We start from the raw sequence: 26108 nt of genomic DNA on the forward strand, positions 1-26108 counted from the left end.
TCATTTGATTTCTTGACTGTTGCTTCCATGATTCTTGATAGTGTTGATAGTGGATCCAAGCAAAATGAAGTCTTTGACAACGAGGATTGTTCTTTTCTTTACACTAAGATACAACCTATACTGAAGACTGGTATTTAATCTTCATCAGTAAGTATTTTAAGTCCTCTTCACTTTTAGCAAGCATTTAACATCTGCATATTGAAGGTTGTTAATGAATCTTCCTTCAATCCTGATGCCATGCTCTTCATATAATCGAGTTCGGATTACTTACTCAGCATACAGATAGAATAAGTGTGGCGAAAGAATATAATTCGGGTGCATATCTTTACTGATTTTAAACCATTCGGTGTTCCCTTGTTATTTTTGAATAACTGTCTCTTGGTCTATGTACATGTTCCTCATGAGCACAATTAAGTGTTCTGGAGTACCCATTTCTTGCAGTGTTACCAATAGCGTATCATAATCCACACAGTTGAAAGCCTTTGCGTAGTTAATAAAGCACAGGTAAACATCTTTCTGATATTGTTTGCTTTTAGCCAGATCTGTGGACCAGGCACCATCTTCGAAAATTCTTACTCTCTTGGCTACAGGAGCAGACAAGTCAAACTTTCAGGTTATATAAGATGCTGCTGACTCATAAGGCTGCAGAAGCTGTTGAATCTGTTTAGATAATAGGTTGTTGTTTGTTGCAAGGGTTGTCAGGGAAATAGCTCATTTGGTTGTGGGGGCCAGTTAGTCTCAAACTCATGGGTCAAGTGTTAGTCTGGAGGCCTCTCCCAATCTACATGACTGCAGGGACTGACACACATATATTGGTAGGTCAGATGACAGGCTGCTGGCTCAAGTTTCAAGAAATGTCAGCTAAGACAGCCTCATATAGGATCCAGAGTAAGAGAGAACTTTGCCAGACCATTTCTATATATTGGACAGAGAGCACACCCTCAAGGAAACTGAGCATGGTGACTTGAGCCACACCTAGTAAATCATCTTAAGATGCATTCTACCCTAATCTTACCTGGTTAACATTATGTACAACTCCAAAGTAGGATCAGAACCACATGCATAGAGGCTAGGATTTATAATACATCACAAAATGAAGGACTTTGTTTACAGGTCCATATTAAGTTATTCAGTATACCTCACTCCCTAGGAACTTTGGACAGTGTTACTTCTTTGTGCTTGTAAAAGCAGTTTTTGGTCATGTATGATGCTTTCTGAGGGATTAGCTACTAAAAACCTTATGAATAATAGCAGAACATTGTCTGACATTGTGCTAGAAGATGAGCCCCTAAAGTTGGAAGGCACACAAAATATGACTTAGGAAGAGCGACCTCATGGGTGGAGCAAAACTTTTGGAACCTTCCTTTCTTGATGGGGCATGACTCAGAATTAGAAAAAAATAGCTCCAAGCATCCATTAATAATCAGAATGTGGAGTGTACAAAGTATTAATACAGAAATATGGAATTCATAAAAAATGAAATAGAATTAATAAATAAAGATTGATGCGCTAGACGTTGTTAAGTGCCATTGAAATAAAGATTGATGTTCTAGACGTTGTTAAGTGCCATTGAGTCTATTTTGACTCATAATGACCCTGGATAGGGTTTCTGAGAGCTGCTGGTGGGTTTGAACTGCTTACTTTTATGGTTCACAGTCCAGTGCTTATTCTGCTGTGCCACACCTAGGCATTAGTGAACTGGAATGTACTGGTATTAGCCATTTAACATCAGACAGCCATATGGTTAACTATGTTGGGAGTGACAAATTCAAGAGGAATCGTGTCACATTCATTGTCAAGAAAAGTATTTCAGTATCTGTCTTGAAGTACAATGTTGTTTTGATAGAATAACATCTATATACGTAAAAGGAAGACCCCACCACTTGTTACAGTAGAACATCAACAGGAAACTGCCAGAAATTCAAGCTGGATTGAGAAAAGCACGTGGAACTAGGAATATCAATTCTGATGTCAGATTAGTCTTTGCTGAAAGCAGGGAATACCATAAAGATGTTGACTGCAAAGGCTTTCAACTATGTGGTTCACATAATATTGTGAAAACCAAGTATTCCTTAACATTAAAATGTGTACATGAGGAACCTGTATATAGACCAAGAAGCAGTGGGATACTGTGTGGCTTAAAATCAGAAAAGATGTGTGTCAGGGTTGTGTTCTTTCACCATATTTATTCAGTCTGTATGCTGAGCAAATTATCTGAGAATCTGGATTTATTCAGGCTGTATGCTGACCACATAATTAAGAAAGTGGCATCAGGATTGGAGGAAGACTCTTGAACATATCTTGCGATAATGCAGATGATAAAAGTGTACTGAAATTGAAGACTTGAGACACTGATAAAGATCAAACAATACAGCATTCATATAGCTTATAATTTAATGTAAAGAAAAGAAAAATTCTCATGACTGGACCAGAAAGCAGTGTCAAGATAAATGCAGAGAAGATTGAAGTTGTCAAGGATTTCATTTTACTTGGACCCACAAACAGCACTTAAGTAAGCAGCACTTAGAATAAATGTCATTGGGCAAATCTGCAAAAGTCCTTTTTAAAGTTTAAAGTGTAAAGATGTCAGTTTGAGGACTAAAATGTGCATGTTTCAAGCCATGGTATCCTCATATGCATGTGAAAACTGGACCATGAGTAAGGAACACCTGAGAAGAACGGATGCATTTGAATTATGGTGTTAACAAAGATTATTGACAGTACCATGGACTTCTAAAAGAACAAACAAATGTGTCTTGGAAGAAGTACATCCAGAGTGCATTTTAGAAGCCAGCATGGCGAGGCTTCATGGGATGTACTTTGGTAAAGTAGAGGATCAGTGAAAAAGAAGACTGACGGATTGACACAGTGGCAGCAACAATGGGCTGAAACATAGCAAGTGTGAGGTTGGAGCAGAATGGAGCAGTGTTTCTTTCTATCTGTTGTGCATAGGGCCTAGCGACAATAACATTCATTTTGTTACTGTTGTTGTTTAAGTGCTTTAGAATTGGTTCCGACTCATACTGACTATAGAATAAGCACTGGACTGCAAGGTCGTTTGAATCACAAGGTTAGGGTTTCAAACACGCTAGCCGCTCCTTGAAAATCCTATACAGGCTTGGTATGAGTCGGAACCTACTCATGGTACTCAACAACAAGAAGTAGGGTTTCCCAAGTGGGATTGAACTGCTGACCTTTATGTTAGTTGTCCATTGCCTGTCTTACAGTACCACACCAGGATCCCTTTCTCTGCATATTTGAATGCAAATGTGAGAAAGTCATGAAAGATTACCTGCCACATCTCTAATGGTTTGGGAAAGTGGCATTGAGTACATCTTTGTAATATTGGTAGTATTTTAAATAAAATAAATTCATAGACTATTTGTGTAACCAAGGATGAATAATAATAATTAAAGATAAGCAATCATTCCTTAAAAAGAAACTATGTACAACTAGAGACTTAAAATTTGTGCTGGTGAAGTAACATTTGACTTGTAAATTAGGATATACAAGGGTGAGTCAAAATGTATTACTACTAGGTTTCTCGTCAATACATGGAAGCTTATATTTCGAACAAAATGTTTGTAAACATGGCTCTGATCAGTGAATGGCTGCAGACAAGTTCTCTCAGTAATAGATTTATCTTAGTCTTGTTAAGGTGCACTTGGATAAAAAGTGCATTTTATGCCATGGAAAACATGATTTTGAGGTCAGGGCTAATATCAAACTTTTAACAAAATTCAAGTGGACATCTTCCAAAGTCATTGAACCTTGGCAGCAAGTTTATGGGAATGCTATTTCCCATAAAGCTACATGTTTTAGATGGATCAAGCTTTTTAAGTAAAGTTTGAAAGACCTCAAAAATGAGCCAGTGGAGGAAAGAAGGTCAACCTCGATGAATGAAGATACTGGCTCAAGATAGAAGCTGGTGGGGAGAAGACCATAGAACTGCCATTCATAAAGTAGCTACTGAAGTTGGGAGTCTTTCATGGTTAACACCTGTAAGCTAACTTGGCCTCAGCAAGCTTTTGGCTTCAAGCATTGCATGAAGATCAGAGTTGATCTTTCCATCAATCTTTTAAGCTAGATTGTAACTGATGAAGTTGATTTTATGGAATGAATTGTAACTGGAGATGTCTTGCATTTTCTATATTAATCCAGAGAGCAGAGTCCAGTGAAAATAGTGGCTTGCACAGGGGATCTGTTGGGACAGTATATTCAAGCAGAGAGGTCAGCTTAGAAGGTTATGTTACTTTTTTTTTTTTTTTTTTTAATCCCAAAGGGTAATCTTGATAGATTTTTTCCAAGGGCATAGGAGCTTATTAGGAAGAAGTTTTAATTGAAAATTGAAAACTGTATTGGTGAAAAAATTCCAGGAAAAGTTGTGCCAAGAAAATTTTTTCAGCAATTTACCTGCTCATGCTTTGGGCTTATCTATGAGAATTTCATTAGGAAACCTTACCCCACCCTCTGCAGCCCTGATCTTGTCCTACCAGGCTTCTTTTCATTCTCCAAACTGGCACTGTAGGATAAGGCACTGGACCACAAGGTCGGTGGTTCAAATTTACCAACTGCTTCTTGGAAACCCTATGCCAGGTTGCTGTGAGTAAGAACCGACTTGATGACACTTAACAGCAATAGCCCCATCCACTCTGCAGCCCTGATCTTGTCCCATCAGATTTCCTTTTGTTGTCCAAACTCAAAGAACATTAAAGGTAAATGATTTCAGTCCCTGGAGCATGACAAAACTGCTGTTTTGACATGGTGTAAATCAGAGTACAGACTTCTTCAGGTAATGGCTAAAAAGATGAAAACACCATCTTCAGAAGCATATGTTGTTATTAAGTGCCTTCAAGTTGAAGTCTAGACACTGTATAGATAGACATATGTATGTTGTTGTTGTTGTTAAGTGCCATCAAGTCAATTCTGACCAAAGCAGCTGGTGAGCTTGAACCACCGACTTTGCAATTCAAACGACTTTGCAGTCTGATCATTAGCTCACAGTGCTACACCAGGACTCCTGACATATGTATTGTTTTTGTTAGGTGCCATTGAGTTGGTACTGACCCATTGTGACCTTATGCACAGCAGAATAGACACTGTTTAATAAAGCTGTCTGTGATTTTGCAGTAATACCTATGACTTACCCTTGTATGAGTACTTTAAGAAGTATATTTGGAAGTGTAATCTTTGTATGTATTTGATCATTCAGGAAAACGTTATATATATTTAACAGAGCTTTTGTAGCATACTTAGTGTACAAGTAAGTCACAGACAATGTTCTTGTGTTTCAGTGAAAAAAATTACTGAAACCAGAATTCACCCTTTAAAAAAGTGTTGGTTAGTGTAGATACATTAGTGTGGATATTTTGAGGCAGTTGGTTAATTGTTGACTCAAAATTTAAGTGCTAGAAATATAAAAAACAGTAACCTGCTTTGTCCTGTTGTAGGTGAAGGGAGAAGATGAGGAAGAAAACAACCTGGAAATACGAGAAACCAAAATTAAAGGTAAAAGGTAAGCTTACAAACAGGATGTCTAGTTGGTTCTGACTCATAGTGTAGTTTGTTCAACTCCGTTGGTTCTGACTCAAACTCTGTAGAAGGTTTCTGAGGCTTTTAAAGCTTTGCAGGGGCAGGAAGACTCATCTTTTTCCCACAGAGCAGCTGGTGAACTTGGACCACAGACCTTGTGATTTACAGTCCAGTGCTTATTGTATGGGTCGACTGTGTATATATATATACACACATGAACATTTGCAAGGTACTTGTTTAGGATCACTGTTAGTCAGAATCAATTCAAAGGCAACTAGAGGAACCCAAGACCATGACCCTCGACCACCCTTCAGGTCTGGAAAGGAACTCACCTCATTGGCCAGTTTTTAGCCAAGCAGTAAATAGGTATATAAGGGGGACAACAACACCACTGATAAGGGAGGCTCATCATGGAATGGTCAATCAATCAAAATCAAAAGAGCAACATTTACTTAAACACAGAGTTGAGAAGGGATGGGAAAGTGGATGGAATGGAAATAGGAAACAGGAAGTGGGGTAGCTGCTGTTGAATGGAGGGGATTGCAGTCAGTGAGATGAAACAAAGTATGTGATTGTTGAATGTAAAACTGATGATCTTGTCTGTACACCTTAGTTCACACACACACACAAAGCTAGAAGAATTATGTAAGGAATTGTATGTATCCCATTACTCAGCTCTCACCGATTATTAGCATTCTGTGTGTTGGCATGTAGTGCACTGAATTGGCTTTATATGCCCTTGTAGCCTCGGCCTTGTAACTTACACATAATGATTGGGTTGTTGGTAAGTGCCACTTAGTTGGTTGACTTACAGCTACGCTGTGCAGGATTTCTGAGACTTGAGAGGGGGGACCTCAGTGCCATTAAGGAGATTCAGAAGTGGAATGTATTATTTGGACCCAAGGTTTCTCTGCTGAGAACTGCTTAGGTCCCAGAAGCTGTAAAATTGGAGTGGCCACAAAATGGTGAGAAGAGGCAGCAAGCATGGCAGAATCTAGAGGTAGAGAAATGGCTTCCTGCCCCACATAGCAAGTTCACTGTGGTGGGCTTGCTGACCCATGGAGCAAAGTGACTAGAGAGGGTTTATTGACCCACAGAATGAGAGAGCTTGAGCACCTTTGGGCAGGAGGCCTCTTGGTGGAGTGGGAGGCCTCTGGGTATTTATTGGCGGAGCTAAAGAGCTTTGCAATACTTGCCCAAAGTGGGCAGAGGCCAGTCTTGAGTTGGGGCATGCTTAATACATTCTAAAATGACAGCATCAGATCTCCTTGTCTGACTTCAGGGAAAGAGAGGAGAATCAAAATAAATGTCAGCCCTAGGTTGATTCCCAAGAGGGTGGAGGTCATCCCCACCCCCTTTTCACCAGATCCATCTGAAGAAGAGGAAAACTGTTCAGTGGAGATTCTACCCCTTAACACCCCTTATTGTGAAACTGAGCACACTCATGAAAGCTTATAAGCCAGCCACTTCATGCATTTGTAGTCCCCCCCCATTTTTGATAGCCACTGTCTAGATTGCCCCTCCCTAGTAACCTAGTGCACTGAGGAAACAAGCTTATTCCTTGATGTGAAGAATCCTTCCATTCCAGTTGAAATTTTGAGCAACTGCACCCAGAAGCAAAGGTCCAGTTCATCAAATTGTAGCAATTTACATTTGCTCACAGTATCAAGCGTCTTTATCTTCATCTGGTTAAGTTTTGGTCAGCAGCCATCCAGACTAGGTCAGTTGGGAATTAGCTGCAAGTTTGGGAGTTCACACATGCTTCTCTGCACTTCAGACTAGCTGGGTGCTTCACTCTCAGCTCTAGCCCCCAGTGGCTTTGTCAGTAGTCATGGGCTTGGGAATTCATAATATCTTCCTACAATTTAGACCAGCTAGGCCTTCCACTTTTCGTTCATTGCGAGATCAGTGGAACATGGCCAAACTCAGACTGTGTCTTCATTACAGCATATTTATTTTATTTTTAACTGAGTGCAAACATTGCATAGATGTGTCTATTACCCATCCCCCTTTCTGCCAAGAAAACTTCTCAGTAAATGGATTCTCTGGGTATCTATTGGAATAAATGATTAATTGCTTTAGCTTACTAAGCAAAACCAAATCCTTAACAGAATGTTCTCCCATCAGGTCTAGCAAGGAAATAGAAAAAAATCTGTTCAGTAGCCACCAATTGTAGAAATGGTGTGAGGGGTGTTGTCAGGCATCCTTGTCTAGTTTCAGGGGGAGGAGAAAGAATCAGGATCAGTATCAGCCCAAAGCTTATCTCTATAAGGTGGAGAGGTCAGATATGCCTTCTCTCAAAGCTTTTCACTGATTCTAACACCAGCTGCCCACCACATTCTCTACATCACTCCGGGATTTGATAATTTGTTGCAACAGCCATGCAGAAGTCACAGACTATACTCAGAATATAAGGACCACTAAATGGCACTTAACAACAACAAAAGTAGCTTAGTGGGTTATGCGTTGTGTTGCTAACCGCAGCGTCAGTAGCTTGAATCTCCCAGTCACTCTGGAGAAATATGAGGCTTTTTGCTCTTGTAAGGGTGTACAGCCTCAGAAACTGTATTTAGTCACTGTGAGTTGGAACCAACTCCATGGCCCACCACCACCACTCACAATATGGGATATACAGGTTACTTAGAGGAGTAACGTTTTATAGTTCAGGAACATGATCAACTCAGGATATAGTTCTTTGGTCAGGATATTTTTGACTGTGCTCACAAATAAGCCTCTGGGCCTGGCCTCTGCCCTGCTCCATTCATTGTAAAACATGCTCTGCCCATAAACACGAAGAGCAGCGCCCCACTCTGCCAGGAGGCCTTTTGTGTTAACTGTTCAGCTCTTTAGTTCTGTGGGTCAGTCAGCATGTCCACTGTAATTGCATTATTCCGTGGGCCAGGATTCCTAGTGTGCTGTTTGTTGCAGACTTGGCTGCTGGTTCAGCTGCTGCCCTTTTTCTGCTGTTGCTTCTTGCTGTCTTGCCTCTCTCTGGTCTTCTGGGAACGTTTAGGAGGTTCTCTGCATAAGGATCCTGGGTCCAAAGGATGTTTCACTCCTATATCTTTTTGTCTACATGGTAGAGACATTCCACTCCTATTCTGAGATTGGTTGGTTCCCTTTTAAGTTTGGCAAAACTGACCAATCCCCTTACCTTATTTGCCTTAATTGTAGTCCTGGTGTGGCACTGTTTGCTAATGCGCTGGACTGCAAAGTCCACTTTGAACTGGGAGGCCTGTGGTTCAAGTTCACCAGCTGCTCCTTGGAAACCCTATACAGGGTCGCTATGGGTTGGAACCTGACTCAATGGCTCTTAACAACACAACAACAACATTTGCCTTATTAGCAGATTGTCCAGTCCCCTTCTTCCTATTATTAAGTGCCATCAAGTTAGTTCTGACTCATAGTGCCTCTCTATAGGGTTTCTGAGGAGCAGCTGGTGGGTTTGACTACACCTTATGGTTTAGTAGTCCAGTACTTATTCTACAGTGCCATACCAGAACTCTAATCCCCTTTGTGGACCACAGATACTTTATTTGATTATTCTTACCCAATCATGTGTGGGAGTCACATAGACTATTTCTAGAAGGGCCATAGTAAGTAATTCACGGCACTGCACTAGTATAGTGAGCTCTGTGTTGTTTGCTGCCGCTTGTCAGTTGGAAACCTTCATTAGTTGGCAAGTAAGCATTTTAATCGGAATTGATATTCATGGTAACCCTGGAGCTCTGAAAGGTCCTGAGTGTTTGAAGTGAGTCATCAAGGCAAGATTTAATTGTGTTGGGAGCATTTAAGAATGTTTTAAATTAACTATAATGGTGTGACTAATAACAGACATTTAAGTTCTGTAGGACCCTGTCACTACAGGTTAATGCACTGAACTGCAAGGTCCGTTTGAACCACAAGGTTGGCGATTCAAGCTCACCAGCCTCTCCTCAGAAACTCTGTACAGGGTTGCTATGAGTCAGAACCGACTTGACGGCACTTAACAGCAAGGCTCTATCAGGACAGTTTGTTGTCATTGTTAAGTGTTGTCAGGACTGTAGAAGCATGTTAAAGTGCCCTCATTCTTTCAGCATTGCTTTCTGACTCTACCAAAAATTAGTCTCCTGGCTTATAAGACTCAGAGTGTGAGATAAGCTCATTCTAACACAAATTGAAGAAAAAACACAAAACAACAAAATTCTTTTCCTCCTAACCTGAGACAATACTATTAATGTTTTGTTCAACATTTATTGAAGTATTTTCTTTACATATACCTATATATGTACATTTAAAAATGGAACCATGCTTTGTCATTTGTAAACTGATTTCAGTTATTCACATTAGACATGGACATTTTTCCATGGTATATGTAGGGAGTCCTGGTGTAGCACTGTAGCATAAGCATCGGACTTGCTAATTGCTAGGTTGGCAGTTCAAACCCACCAGCCACTTCTTAGAAACCCTGTACAGGCAGGGTCACTATGAGTCGGAGTCTACTCAACTCAACAGCAACAACACTTAGAACTCCAAGCATCTTGTTAATGGCTGACAAGAGAATGTTTTAAACTGATAATCTTATTGTTGATCATTTAGGTTGTTATTCTCTTAATATTATAAAGAATTTTGAGATGAGCATCTAGACATTTGTTTTAAAAGGCTTATATAATAGGTTGAAAGGAGCTCTGGTAGCGTAGTGGTTACGAATCGGGCTGCGAACCTTATGGTCAGTGGTTCGAAACTACCAGCCGCTCCGCGGGAGAAAGATGAGGCTTTCTACTCCCGTAAAGATTTACACCCTCGGAAACCCTGTACAGGGTCGCTATGGGTCGGAACCGACTCGAAGGCACTTAACAACAACAACAACATATAATAGGTTGAAGTTGATTTCTTAAAGGTAACCTAATGTTGTTTCATCTCTGTTAGCTCTGTTTTCAGTTTCCTTAGTGTTTTAATTCTCTTGCCTTGTTCTTTTCTTCTAGTGGCAGATTCTTCATGGTCAAGCTCCCATTTGCTCTTGATCCTGGGACCAAGATTTCAGTCATTGTGGAAACAGTCTACACTCATGTCCTTCAGCCCTATCCCACACAGATCACCCAATCAGAGAAACAGTTTGTAGTGTTTGAAGGGAACCATTATTTCTACTCTCCCTATCCAACGAAGACACAAAGCATGCGTGTGAAGCTTGCCTCCCGAAATGTGGAAAGCTACACCAAGCTGGGGAATCCCACCCGCTCTGAGGATCTCCTGGATTACGGGCCTTTCAGAGACATCCCTGCCTATAGTCAGGTAGGTTTGGTGCAGTGTCCAGTCATCTCTGTCTGCTTCAGAGACCATCTGCACCTGTGACTAGTAGTGAATAGGCATCGGCTGCTAGGTGGAGTAGAAATCTGAAGTCACTGTTAACATCATCTCCAAAGTTTTTAACCTGTTACGAAGTGACTTCAAAGGGTTTACATTTCTAATGTTGGGAGTGTAGAGTATGCAGAGAGGCTGGGAGCTAAAGAAGCTTTTTTGAAGGATTTTGAAGCATTTGGGTTGTAAGTTGGTGGAAAAGGAAGCAGGGCATTCTGGGCAGAGGCAATATGAGGAGCAAGGGTCTAGAGACAAAACCTAGATGTGCTGTCTGATGTGCTAAGGGTAGTAGAACTCTTAAAATATGGTGGAAGCAATTGAGACTTGAAAAGATTTTTTTTTTAGACTGTCTTATTGTGAGTTATGTGTTTACATGGGGGAACATAGCTTTACATTCATCCTATCATATATCGATACATTAACCAAAGGGTATACTCTGCAAGCCTTCCCCTTGGTCGTGAGCACACAGTCCCTCTTCCTTTTCTGGGTCTAGAGTCCCCAGCCACTCCATCTCTCCACGTCGTTGTCTCTGCCTCCATCTCTGGGTAGAGTTCCACACTCCGCTTTTCTCATTTGATGGTCCCAGGGGCCTCCGTTCCTGGTCTGCAAAGTCAACCACTTCCCTTTTTCTACAAAACATCTGCCTTTACATTTTCAACCCTCACAGTCAGTCCTGATGTTAATTATTCACCATTGTACCACATGAGTGCTATCCCCATCTCTTTTCATCAGTCCCGCTCAGACAGATTGGATACTACTCAGTGGAGATTCTACCTTCCTCTGCTGTCTTTGGATCTAGGCTCCCTCTTTGAAAGCTTGTAAGCCAGTCACTTCTTGTCTTTGTACCCCTCATTTTGGGTAGCCAACGTCCAAGTTGCCCATTCCTGTCTACTCTGTGTTTCAAGGGGTTGGGAATGATCCCTGCTGTAAAGATTTGTTCCCTCTTTTGAGCTGCTCCATCTATAGGTGTAGGTCAAGTTCATCAAATTGTATCAGATTACTCTTTTTTTCCTCTTCTTTCTTCTAGTTGAGCTATGATCATCCAGCCATTGAAGCCAGGTCAAGTGGGTATTAAAAAGAGATTTTTTTCTTTAAATTATGGGAAAATTTTCAGACAGATAAACAAGTAGAAAGGATAGTCTGATAATTTTCATATACTTACCACTTAGATTCAGAAAATTTAAGATATTACCACATTTGCTTTGTTGCTGTTTAGCCAGTTCTGACTCATAATGACCTTGTATAGGGTTTCTGAGGAGTGACTGGTGAATTTGAACCACTGACCTTGCAGTCCAGTGTTTCACCTTCCAGCGTCACACTAGGACTCTATATTCGCTTTGGCTGCCCTCTTTTCCCTTTTTCTTTGCTGGAGCCTTTCCCCACCCCTGTGCTGGAGTATTTAAAGCAAACCTCAGAAATAGCCCTTTCATCCTTGGTACTTCAGTATCATCCCTAAGAAATGGGGATGTTTAAGACATTTAGGATTTCTTTGCATCTCTATATGTGTTTAGAATATATGTCACTAAAGTTATATGTTTATATAATCAAAATGCTTTGTTCTAGTATTACTTGAAATAGTTTTTCTGTTTTCTCAAATGTCAATATGATATCTAGTTGTTGCGTGCCGTTGAGTCGATTCCGACCCATAGCGACCCTGTACATCTTTACGGGAGCAAAAAGCCTCATCTTTCTCCCGCGGAACAGCTGGTAGTTTTGAACTGCGGACCTTAAGTTTTGCAGCCAGATTCGTAACCACTACGCTACCAGAGCTCCTTGATATCTAGTTAGGGTCATCAATTTTGGTGGTTTTAAAATTTTAAGGGTTTTTTCCCCTAAATTTTATTTATTTTGTTGTTGTTGAGAATCTCTACAGCAAAACATACACCAATTCAACAATTTCTCATGTATAGTTCATTGACATGGATTACATTCTTTGAGTGGTGTAACCATTCTCATTGTCCTTTTCTGATTTGTTTCTTTGTCATTAACCTAACCTAGCCCTATAAGGTTCCTGCCTAATTTTTCATGTGACTGTTCTCAGTTTAATCCCATGTAGAGAATTCTTAAAAGAGCATATTGCTCGAGGCAGACGTTTTTATTAAGTTAATCTATTGTTTGGTTTTAAGCAGACTTTGATTTCAGGGGTTACTTTAGTTTCCATAGCTCCACAAAGTCTGAATTCCATGAGAATTAGAAATTCTGTTCTGCATTTTCTCTCCTTTACGTCAAGATTCTTTCAGATGTTTAGTAATGGAAGCTGGGCACCATCTCATGGTGAAGGAGGCTATTGTTCATGAAGGTAGTTAGGTACATATTCCATATTCTTTCGTCATTGTTAGATGCTGTCACTTAGATTCCAATTCACAGCAACCCTATGCACCACAGACTACGCTTGAGCCCATTGCTGCTGTCATTGTGCCATCCATCTTGTTGAGGGTGGTCTTCCTATTTTTGGCTGACTCTACTTTACCAAGCAGGACTGGTCCTTCTTGATAATATGTCTGAAGTATGAGAGATAGTTTTGTTATCCTGGCTCCTAAGGAGCATTCTGGCTGTACTTCTTCCAACACAGATTTGTTTGTTCTTCTGGCAGTCCTTGGTACTTTTCAGTATTCTTCATCTCTATAACACAAATGCATCAGTTCTTCTATGGTATTCCTTATTCATTGTCCAACTTTTACATGCATATGAGGCTGTTGAAAATAACTTGGCTTGGGTCAGGTATACTTTAGTTTTCAAACTCTTATCTTTGCTGTTCAACATTGTAAAGAGGTCTTGTGTAGCTGATAACTCTCTTTCTGGTATTCTCTGTTTTCAGCCAATAATTGACGTCAGCAATGGTATCCCTTGTTCCATGCCCCTTTCTGAATCCAGCTTAAGTTTCAAGCAATTCCCTGTTGTACTGTTGCAGCCATTTAAAAATTATATTCAAATGAACCAACCAGCCCTTCCTCTTTTCTCTCTCATCTCCAGGTCAGTGGGAGTCTATGGAATGTGGTTGAACTCAGTCCATTTCTTCATTGCTGCCTTTCCCCCTCTTCTGCTCGCCACCAAGCTTATATGCCTGCTCATGTATTCCCTTTGCGTTTCAGTCTTAGAGGGGGTTTGTCCAGAAGGAACTTGATCGCTTGCCTTGATGGCTTCCCGGCTAACAACTTGTTTATTCTTGTAGTAGCCAGTCATACTGCCATTTTTGTTTTGCTTTTTTCCTGCTGATCTTTCTTTCAAGATGTACCTTCTGTTGCTCTAGCTGTTCCAGGCTTGTCTGCTTGTCCTTTTTGGTGGGGATGTCCTACCTCAGAAGGTTCTGGACGGGGCTCAGGATTCCACCTAAGGTCCTATACACTGCAAAGGCTCTGCAAGAGGCCTATTTCACTGGGCAAGTTGTAGAACCCTTTTAGGTATTCCAATCAGTTATAGGCTGAAGATGGGCTTACAAGCTTTCTGTAATCATGTTTTCCAATATTCCTTTCTATCCCACTCAATCTATATACATTTTTAAATATTCATCCTATTGTATAGTGTTTTCATTGCCGTGGTTACAATCCCCTCCATGCATCATCAGCCAACCAAAGGATATACCCTGCAAGCCTTCCGCCTAGTTGTCAGCACACAGCCCCTCTCCCTTTCTAGGTCTAGAGTCCCCAGCCGCTCCATCTCTCCACATCATTGCCTCTGCCTCCATCTCTGGCGGCACTGTTTCTCTAGGTAGGGCCCCACACCCAGCTCTTCTCCATTGATGGTTCCAGGGACCTCTGCTCCTAGACTGCAAAGTCTGCCTTTTGTTACAAAACATACCTTTACATTCCAACCCTTACAGTCAGTCCTGATAGCAATTATTCACTATTGTACCACAAGAGACCTGTCCGCATCTCCTTTCATCAGCCCCGCCCAGACAGATTGGATACTACTCAATAGAGATTCTACCTTCCTCTACGCCCTCTGGAACTAGGCTTCCTTTTTTTTTGAAACTAGGCTCACTCTTGAAAGCTTGTAAACCAGTCACTTCTTGCCTTTGTAGTCCCCCCATTTTGGGTAGCCAATGTCTAAGTTACCTATCCCTGTCTACTCTGTGTATCGAGGGGATGAGAATGAAACTAGGTCAGGTGAGTATTATCTGCAAGTGTGGGTGTTTTTGTGCATATGCTCTCTCTTATCAGCTGAATGCTTCACTCTCCACTCTAGTCCTCTGTGGCTATGTCACTGTCTCTGGCCTCAGGAGTCCCCAGGTCTTGCCACACTGCTGGCCAACCAGGTCTTCACCCGGGTTCACTGGAGTCTATTGAACGTGGTAGGACTTAGCTCGCAGCTTTATTGCTGTTTTCCCTGCACTTCCCCTTATCGGTGACCAATGTGGTCACCATTCAGAGTGCATGTCTGCTCATTTATTCCCATTGAGTCTTAGTCTTGGAAGGGGGTTTACACTGAGGGGACCCGATAACTTGCCTCTGTGTCTCCTGGGCAAGCAACTTGCTTGTTCTTGTCAGTCGGACTGCCGTTACTGGTTTTTATTTTTCCTGTTGGTCTTTCTTTCAAGACGTATCTTCTGTTCTGGCAGCTCCAGGCTGGTCTGCTTGTCCTTTCCAGTGGAAATTTCCCACCTCAGAAGATTCTGGCTAGGGTTCAGGATTCCACCTATGGTCTTATGCAATGTAGAGGCTCCTTAGGAAGCTTCCTTCACTGGTTAAGTTGTAGCCCATTTTAGGTATTCTGGTAGCATAGTGGTTACGAATCGGGCTGGTAAACTCAAGTTCAGCAGTTTGAAACTACCAGCTGTTCCACAGGAGAAAGATGAGGCTCTGCTCCTGTAAAGATTTACAGCCTCAGAAACCCTGTACAATAGGGTTGCTATGAGTCGGAACCATCTCCACAGCACATAACAACAATCAGTTATAGGACTTTCAAGCTTTCTATGGTGATATATCTGGCTATTCTTTCTCTCCCCCTCAAGTGTCTGTTTTATAATGGTATGCAAGGGAAACCAAGATTCAAAAGACAGCCAAGCATCTTAACATTTCCCCACCTCTATACACTTTTGACGGTAGTGTTTCCATCTCTCTTTACTCTTCCATGAAGAATTATGTGTCACAATGGCAGTTCTGGAATTATTGAAGCACTCAAATCTTGGTCTTTTACTTTGTTCTTTGAGTTTGGGGACCAAAAAGAAGTCTCAAGGGAAAGATCCACGGCTGTAGGATGATAGCCAGGGTAAAGTTTCCCAACAAAATTCTCATAAGATAGCCATACATGTTAGCTTAAAAGTCTCTTCTATGAGACTTTTTCAGCTAAGTGTTCTCCTCGGTAGAGAAATTCAGTAATGCTCTGTGTTGTCCTTAGTTTTGAGTCTATTTTCTAGCTTACTGAGTTGTTAAGTGCTGTCGAGTTTGCAACTCATATCAATCCTGTATAGGGATTCGGAGGAGCAGCTGGTAGGTTTGAATTGATCCTGTGGTTCACAGTCCAGTGCTGACCCTACAGTGCCACACTAGAAGTCTGTCCATTGTTATATTTGATACAGTTCCTAGGCAGAGGTTTTTTTTCCTAAGCTTTTATTGTGAATTGAGTGATAGTTTACATGGGAGAACATTGGTTTTAAACTTACTCTGTTGTATTTCGTTTCATTGCAGTGATTACAATCCCCAATGTGCATCATCATTCAACAGTATTTACTTCTATTCCCTGGGTTTTTTTTTTTTGGATGTACTCAAAAATATATAATCATTTAAACAACCAAAGGGCACATTTCTGCAAGCCTGTCTCCTGGCCAGCAGCACATAGCCTTTCTCTTTCCATGAGTCTAGAGTCCTCAGCTGCTCTCTCTCTTCGTGTCATCATCTCTGGGCATGTTTTTTTCAAAGAAGAATTTACAATTTAAGATTTTATTTCACTAAAAAACTCCATAAATTTATTTGAAAGAGAATGATGGTGCATTGTAGAGATTTGGAAAGTAAAAGACAGCAAGTAGAAAGTACAATCTGTAATCTATAGATTCTATAGATCTATAATCCTGCTTGTTTTCTGTGTTGATATTCTTATGTATTTCATTTCACGTTCTTTTAAAATATTTTCTTATAGCTGCTATAAAGATTATAGAGTGTAATCTTAATAAAAAATTTATCCTAATTTTTTAACTAACAATATTATCTTGAACATCTCAGTACGTTGTTAAAAATTTATAATAAAGATACTTTTAAAATGTTGCATATATTAGTTATGTCCTACTTTAACCATTCTCCTGTTGCTAATAATTGGTTGTCTCCAGTCAATTTGGTTTAAATTAGTGTTGATTTCCCTATTGCCAGAGCTGTGAACTACTTGTTTTCTTCCTCTAGGATACTTTTAAAGTACACTACGAGAACAATAGCCCTTTCCTGACCATCACCAGCATGACACGTGTCATCGAAGTCTCTCACTGGGGTAATATTGCTGTGGAAGAAAATGTGGACTTGAAACACACAGGCGCTGTGCTCAAGGGGCCTTTTTCTCGCTATGATTACCAGAGACAGCCAGATAGTGGAATATCCTCCATCCGTTCTTTTAAGGTATAGTGTTCAGCTTGGACAGTGTGAGAAACTGTTACTTTATTATAGCTGTCTATTCTCTCGTTTTTTAAAACCAGTTGAATGAATGTAGGTAGTTGTTTGGGATTGACTTATATTCGAGTAGCAGACTGTGAATTTAACAAGAACTTGAATAATAGGCAAAGGAAAAACTGTACACGTAGTACCACCACCCAAACACAAGTATTGCTGGCATTTTAATATATTTCTTTGTCTTTGAAATGCTTGTCGTTAAAAAGCATTTAATTATTGTTTGCTTCTGTAGAGTAAACCACCAGATTGCTAACTGCAAGATTCGTGGTTCAAACCCATCATAGCATCAGGGTTGCTGTGAGTCGGAACTGCCTTGACGGCACTCAACAGCAAAAACAACATACATAGTTTTATATCTTTTTGTCTTATAAATGGAATCCTACTTAGAGAAGATTCACTGTGTGACTAAAGGTATTATATTTCACACTCCCCCATTCCTCCCAATCCCGATTTTCAGAATATGCTTTTAGATTTTTAAGATAACAATAGAATATTAGGTAGAGAAATGCTTTTCATAAACTTGTTGCTAAGTGCCCTTGAGTCAGTTTTGGCTCCTAGTAACCCTGGACAGGCTTTCTGAGGAGTGGCTGGTGGGTTTGAACCACTGACCTTACTGGTTAGCAGTTCAGTGCTTGTCTACAGTGGCACACCAAGAGGCGTTCATAAACTTACTAATTTGTAATTTGATGTAATTTCGTCTATTTTTTGTTTTCTTTCCTACAAAATAACCTGCAAATACATTTTTATCTTCTTTACTAAGTCTTCAATTTTCCCGAAGGTATTTGAGATTCTTTACTGTATAAAAGAAGTTGTCTACTTGCTAGGCTTTATTGCGAAGTAGATGTGATTTCTAGAAATGTTGAAATTTTTGGGGGGAGAATGTTAGACTGTTGTATCTTAATTTGCAGTCTGGCTACTTTTAAAATTAAATAATACCCTGATGGAGGTCTTGATGCAGAAGCTGTTGTATGTTTGGAATTGTTTCTCCTAGAATTTTCAGAACTATGTCAACTCTCTTGCAGACCATCCTCCCTGCTGCTGCCCAGGATGTTTATTACCGGGATGAAATTGGCAATGTTTCCACCAGCCACCTCCTTATTTTGGATGACTCTGTGGAGATGGAAATCCGGCCTCGCTTCCCTCTTTTTGGTGGATGGAAGACCCATTATATCGTTGGCTACAACCTTCCGAGCTATGAGTACCTTTATAATTTGGGTCAGTCTTCAACAAAGTCCTTCTAGGTTGGGGAAGAGCATTCTTGGCTCAGCTTGCGTGTTTCCTGACTCAGATTTGGAATCAGTCATTTCCTTAAGTCCTAGTTCCTTTTAGTGGGATATTATATTTAAGGCCATGATCTGAGAACTTGGGATGTTTATTGCTCTTGGGTTGTCTTTAGTGGACAGAGCTATGTACGTAGGTGTGGAGATAAAATGTTTATGCATTCGTATTATACTTAATAATATGATCTGTACAGATTTTGCTTAATGTCTTGTATGTTAGTAACAAATGTGCCTTTTTTGCTTAAATATTAATTTAGCTGAATATAAAATTTTTGGCTTATCTTGGGTATCTTAAATATGTTCCTTAATTTTCTTTTTGGCATAAAGCTTGATAGTAATCTAATTTCCCCCCTTTTCTAAGAGACTTGTTCTTTTACCTAGATTTTTTTTTTTTTTTTTCATTAAAGTTTACTATTTCTATTAAAATATGTTGTGGCAGTAGTTCTGGGTATGTAACATGCTTTTTCAACTTGTTGTTTCAAATCTTTGGAGCACTTTCTCTTTTCAAATGGGGCTCCTATTTAATTTTAATGCATGATCTATTGTGTTTATTCACTGATAAACTTTTTGCTTTAGCCTTTCTTTATGAAATGATTTTTTCTTTTTATTTCTAATTAATTTTTTTAGTTCTGTTACTTTTCTGAATTTCAAATTGTTTGATATTTCTGCTATGATTTGTGTCATTTTCTAAATGTTTAGCTTGTATTGAAACAGTAATCATTCTGATTGGTTTTGTGGGCATATCTTGCACACTGTCATTTTCTCTAGGGATGGTCTCTCAGTTTTTCTTACATAACTTACTTTAAGGTGGAGGACCACCTTTGTATTTTGTTGTTGCTCACTTGTACTGTAAACTTTTAGGAGGATAGCCTTCGCTGCTTCCCAGAGGATAGTATAATGTTGAAAATGATGGCTCCCTTTCTGAACTTTTCCTGCCTCTGTTTCCGTCTTTCCCATATCTTTTCTCCAGGTGCTTAATTTTTATTGTGCTCCAGCAATTTCCCTCTGTGGTATGCATTGTCCTGGAAGGGCAGTGCTGGTGGGCTCTTTAAAGTTTTTAGGAGCTAGCTTTTGAGTTCATGCTTCTTGTACATACCTGTTGTCTGTTTTGGGGTTCTTTTGCTCTGTGGACCGTCACTCCATTATTTCCTTCTGCTTTGTTCGACACTGATAATGTGCAGGTTTATGTCTGTTGGTGTCTTGTCTCCTCTCTCCCCTACCTCCTCTCTAGAGATACTTTGTTACCAACTTTTGTTGAAATATGGCCCATGGGTTTTTGGTTTTGCTCACTAGTTTTTCTGCCTTTTTATGTGGGAATTAGGAAAGGTTCAAGATTCATGCTGCCCCCTCCTGTCTCCCTAGAGTCTCGTTGTCCATGGATTTTAAATAGTAACTCCTTCCTCCCCTCTGTTTTAGATGAGAATACTAATAACCCTGTATTTCTTTCTCTCTGTGTCCTATATTCTGTTTTTTCCTTATTCACATTACTGCATCTGATTGCTTGATCCTTCAGGTGACCAGTATGCACTGAAGATGAGATTTGTGGACCATGTGTTTGATGAGCAGGTGATAGATTCTCTAACTGTGAAGATCATCTTGCCGGAAGGGGCCAAGTATGTGTGATTGAACTTTACCTCTGCAACCCATTTTCCTATACCGAGGGGAGACTATGTCCTAGCGTTACAGAGTAGGTGCTCAAGACATAGTTTTGACTCAGACTTCTGAGGATATATTAAAAAAAAGTTAGACTAAAATGAAGGCAGTACATCTATTATAAAACCTTTGAAAGCATAGTGCATGAGTGGGACAGAATCCGTAGTCATCTTGGTAGGGCAGAATGGTGGCCTGAATCTGCTGGGAACTGTTACAATAGGATAAGAGGAGAAAAAATGTAGAACAATGGATGTCAGACCATTCTTGATATGTTGTGCTTAAGAAGGATGCCATCCAAGTTCAATAAGGATGGCATGTTAGGGCTCTATGGTGATTAATAGTTGTCTGGGCAATTTAAACAAAAGGCAATATATTGGGATGATAAGTGCTATCTTTTAAAATCACAATCTAAGTTGAAGAATGAGGCTTTGGAAAAGACGAGGGTGTGTTCCAGGGTTTAAGTGGCAGAAACTCATGGGTACTTTCATGAGGTACCTGCTCTTGAGATGAGTTGAACACCTGTTTTCAGTGTTTGTGTCACTTTGTTCTAAATTCATTTTAAAGGGGAGTATCTTCACCTCCCTTTGTCACATGCTCACACTGATCACTTAAAGGGAGATTGTTCTTCCTTTGGAGGACATTCGTATCTAGTAAGGGCAGTTCCTTAAAGCAAAACTCTAGAGTGGACTGTTTTCTAGGAGAAAGAATGGCTCTGGGCAGACAGAAATAGTACCTGTCCACTACATCCGATTAGAAATTTTTAGTCATGTGATAATATTTTGAATAACTCATGAGGAAGCGCATCAAGTCTTCAAGAGGCTCTCCTTTGGTGGTGGTGGTGGTGGTAAATGCCATCAAGTTGGTTCCAATTCATAGTAGAATGCACATAATAGCTGTGTGAGCCTAAGACATGGAACCAGTCATTTTGAGCATTGGTAAGTGGAGGATGCAGGGAAAAGCAGTGTAGCTTCAGAAATAGCTCTAGTACTCAGCAAGCAGGGTGCTCCCTGCTGTCTCAAGTAGGGCTTAGTGACCTTAAAATGCTGCCTCAACCTTGGAATTCTCCAGCCCTAAATCGTTTGCCATTGCAGTTTATTTGAAACTGTGTTTGGTTTCTCTCTGTCCCAGGAACATCCAGGTTGATAGTCCCTATGACATCAGCCGGGCTCCAGATGAGCTGCACTATACCTATCTGGACACATTTGGCCGCCCTGTGATTGTTGCATACAAGAAAAATTTGGTAGAACAGCACATTCAGGACATAGTGGTAAGTGGCTCCACTGTTCTACTTTCTGTGCTTCCTTCCCGGTGACTGATATTTCCTTCTTGGAATGAGAGTGGTATGAGCCCACAACAATCCCTGGGATTAGAGGTGGAGCAGCAGGTACACTGGGAAGGAATGTTTTGTATTTGGCCAACTTGAATGATTGTAGGCCTGACAAGGTGCACCCCCCCCAGGTTTCTGTGTCTGTATAGATGTGTAAATGTCTGCCTTTCTTGTTCCCCCTCTCCAGGTTTCTGTGTCTGTATAGATGTGTAAATGTCTGCCTTTCTTGTTCCCCCCTCTCCCAGGTCCACTACACATTTAACAAGGTCCTCATGCTTCAGGAGCCCCTGTTGGTGGTTGCTGCATTCTACATCTTGTTCTTCACTGTCATCATCTACGTCAGGCTGGACTTTTCCATCACAAAGGTACTGTACCTTTTGGTTTTGTTCTTCGGCTTATTGCCTAATCATTTTGTACCCTTTGATAATGGGTCTCACCAGCTTTACTGAGAACCACTGATCTTCATGACAAGCACAGGGCATAACTCTGTCATTTAGAAAACTCCTCCCTGCCGTAGCCTCTTCTAATCCTTGTTATAATGTGGTTGCTGTGATAAGACTTTGGAAGCACACTTGGATCCTCAGTTGAGATAGGAAAAAAAAGAATAATTGGTGGACTTTTGGTTCTTATTATTCACCTGAACTTGGAAGTGGGAAACTCCTTATAGTTCTGTCACCAGCAGCTTCTCTCCTTTCTTGCTGTACTAACTGCTTGAGAAGAGACTACTTGAGAATTGAGCAGAAACCTTGGTTTTGGCCTGTCAGCAGCCTGTTTTTTCCCAACTCTCCTCCTTGGCAGACTCTACAGTTCCTCCCGTACAGTTTTTTAAAAAATGTTTTATTGTGAATCATGCGATAGTTTACATGGTAGAACATTAGTTTTATATTCATCCTATCGTATATTGTTTCATTGCTGTGGTTACAGTCCCCTCCGTGCATGATCAACCAACCAAAGGGTATACCCTGCACGCCTACCCTCCCGGTTGTCAGCACACAGCCCCTCTCACTCTCTGGGTCTAGAGTCCCCAGGTGCTCCATCTCTCCACGTCATTGTCTCTACCTCCATCTCTGGCGTCACTGCTTCTCTGGGTAGGGTCCTGCACTCCGCTCTTCTCCCTTGATGGTTCCAGGGACCTCCGCTCCTGGACTGCAGTCAATCACTCCCCTCCTTTTGCTACAAAACCATCTACCTTTACATTTCCAACCCTCACAGTCAGTCCTGATAACAATTATTCACTATTGTGCCACATGAGTGCCATCCCTCCCTTACAGTTTCATGAGGCCTTTCTGCGTCACACCCCATGTTGGGCACTCTGGCTAGAAATGTCAGGCCTGATGACTGAAACAGGAAGAGACAGGTCACCATCATACAGCCTGGCAGATTGCTTCTGGTGGGCAAGTACTAGGGAAACATTATGCAGCAGGGATGGTGTGCTTTTGAAGAATTTTATTTATCTTTCATTTGGGAGCGCAGTGGCTCCATACAAAAAGGTTCATGGTGCAGGCCCACCAGCTGCTCTTTGGGAGAAAGGAGTCTTTCTGCTCCCATAAAGATTTCAAGCCTTGGAGACCCAATGCAGGGTCACTATGAGTCAGAACCGACTCGATGGCACCTAACAACAGCAATCTTTTATTTAATATACATACAACAACATATAATGTGTCAGCATTTTCTACATGTACGTTTCAGTGACTTTGATTACAGTCTTCAAGTTAGGTACCCAGTTTTGCTCTCCATCCCCAAACTATTCCATTATCCTTTCCATACTGTGATAGTGTCAAGTTGGCTGGGCCCGGATTCTCAGGATTTAGCAGTTAAGATGTAGTTCTCCCCTCCATGGTGAGCACTACTATAGTGCAATCCACCCCCGTGATGTGATGTGATGCGATCAGCTCTGATCTGTTGTCATTGTCCTATGCGTTATAAAACTTGACTTTCTATGATGTTAATGAGGTCATATGCAATCTGTAGGATTAGCTTGTATTTTGAGTCAGTCCCTTTGAGATATAAAGGGAGAGAAGAGTGAGTAGAGCTCAGAGGGACCTACTACCACTAAGCTGGAGCCAGGAGTGGAGTGTATCCCTAGGAACCCCAGGGTCCCTGCACTGTGAAGCTTCTAGATCCAGAGGAAGATTGATGTCAAGATCCATGGAGGTCTCCAATGAATGGTGGGCCTACAGATGCCGAAAGGAAATGGAGACCATTCCCCAGAGCAAGTGCTCCGAATTTGGACTTGTAGCCTCCTACACTGTGAAAGAATAAATTTGTTTGTCAAAGCCATCTCAGTTATAACAGCAATGCGTAACTTAGGACACATACCCAAAATGCATTCCAAGCAAAAACTACCTCTTTCCTTTCCTAGCCTGTTCTGGCAACTACTGATGACTTTTGGTTTCTGTATATTTGCTTGTTTCATAAAAGTGCTATCATACAGCCCATTTCTGTCCTTTTGGATCTCATTTATCTCAGTGTAATGTCCTCATAGTTCATTTGCTTTGTGTCATACATCAGGAGTTCATTCCTCTTTATGGCTGAATACTGTTGCATTGTTTATTTGTACCACACTTTGTTCCTCCATTCTTTAGTGGATGGGCGTTTTGGTTTGCACCTTTGGTTATTGTGAATAGTAGTACTGCAGTGAACATTGATACACATGTGTCTGTTTACATGCTGCTTTCAGATCTTTTTGGGTTCTGTATGTAGGAGTGGGACTGCAGGGTCACGTACCAAAGTTTTTTCCACAGTGGGGCAGAGTGTGTGATTTTTATAGTGGATAGAATGTCAAAAAGGCTCCCCAAGGAGGTGGCAGGTAGAAAAGATGAGGAAGAGCATTCAGTCAAAGGGGACTGTTGATAGAGAAAAACAGGATGTGTATCGGCAGGAGCTGTGGCTAGTTTGTGTGGTTGTTGCTGTGTGCTATTGAGTCGCTTCTGACGCATGGCAGCCTTATTGGACGGAGTACAACTGTTAGGGTTTTTTAGGCTGTAATCTGTACGGGAGCAGATCACCTGGGGGGTTCTAACCACTGACGTTTCAGTTAGTAGCTAAGTGCTTAACCGTTGTGCCAACAGGGCTCCTTAGGGACAGACAGTGTGAACAAAGGCGTTGATCAGACCCACACAGTAAACAAGTGAGGTTGCTAACTTTGTTTCCACATTTGTGGAAACTGCAAGAATAGTAACAGTCATTCTTGTTTACTTTTCAGTGTTCTTGTGTGCTAGTTAATGTTTGACTTGATTTGTTTTATTTTTTTTTTACATGTATATTATTATTTTACTGAACCATTTGAAAGTACATTGGAGACATTGTGCTTTACCTTAGAAATACTAAGCATGTATGGTTACAAATCAGGCTGCGAACCTCAGGGACAGCATTTCTAAACTACCAGCTGTTCTGCGGGAGAAAGATGAGGCTTTCTGCTCCCGTAAAGATTTACAGCCTCGGAAACCCTGTACAGGGCGGGGTCGCTATGAGTCGGAACTGACTCCATGGCACATAACAACAACAACGTTATAGAAATACTGTTAACTACTAACTAAGGAGCTCTGATAGCATAGTGGTTACAAATCAGGATGCGAACCTTAAGGTAAGCAGTTTTTGAAACTACCAGTTGCTCCGTGGGAGAAAGATGAGGCTTTCTGCTCCCGTAAAGATTTATAGCCTTGGAAACCTTGTACCGGGTTGCTGTGGGTCGGAACCGACTCAAAGGCTCATAACAACAACTAACATGCAGTTCATTTTCATATTTTGCTAGTTTTCCCAATAATGACTTACCATTATTTTTCATACTCCAGAATCTCATTGAGTCATGCATTGCATTTAGTCTTCTTTAATCTTGGTTAGTTGTTTAGCTTTTTTTTGTCTTTAAGGATCTTTACCTGAAATGTAGAGTCCAGTTTTATACACTGTTATTAATTTAGGTTTATTTTAAATTTCTCCCTGATTAAATTCAGATTAAGTAGTTTTGGTAAGAATATTACAAATTGATAATCTTTAGTGCTTCAAGTCATGAGGGATCTGACTTGGTCTCAGTATGGTAATATGTGAACTTGTATCACTTTATTAAGTTGTCTTTATTTCATGGTAGTTACCATTCTCTTTGCAGTTGGTTTGAGGCCACGAAAACGTACTGTTTGCATTTATCACTGTTGATTCTTGCCTGAACCAGTTATTAGTATGATGGTTGCAAAACTATGATTCTGTTTACGTATATTAGTTATAAAGACACACTTTTCTTATTGGCTGATTATTTGTTTGTATACATGAGTTCTTGTTGTATTAACTGCTGGGTTATTGTCCACTGCTGCTATAATGAGCTCTAATTGTCCCAGAATTGGCTGTTTTTCCCACATCGGTGCCATTATTTTGAGTACTTTCTTGCTTCCT

The 26108-nt window shown here is 40.7% G+C and overlaps 1 protein-coding gene across 1 annotated transcript in view; it reads left to right on the forward strand.

Moving 5' to 3' along the window:
- The window catches only part of LOC102820688 (dolichyl-diphosphooligosaccharide--protein glycosyltransferase subunit 1-like), a 32246-nt gene that overhangs the window by 3530 nt on the left and 2608 nt on the right, over positions 1–26108 (forward strand). Inside the window, exons 2-8 of the mRNA XM_006870484.1 lie at positions 5451–5515; positions 10497–10803; positions 17202–17411; positions 18485–18677; positions 20256–20355; positions 21524–21662; positions 21968–22087. Coding sequence (XP_006870546.1) covers positions 5451–5515; positions 10497–10803; positions 17202–17411; positions 18485–18677; positions 20256–20355; positions 21524–21662; positions 21968–22087 — 1134 coding nt within the window. The remainder of the gene's footprint in view (positions 1–5450; positions 5516–10496; positions 10804–17201; positions 17412–18484; positions 18678–20255; positions 20356–21523; positions 21663–21967; positions 22088–26108) is intronic.

The sequence above is a fragment of the Chrysochloris asiatica genome, unplaced genomic scaffold (assembly GCF_000296735.1).
Source record: "Chrysochloris asiatica unplaced genomic scaffold, ChrAsi1.0 scaffold00142, whole genome shotgun sequence".
In the NCBI taxonomy this organism is placed as follows: Eukaryota; Metazoa; Chordata; class Mammalia; order Afrosoricida; family Chrysochloridae; genus Chrysochloris; species Chrysochloris asiatica.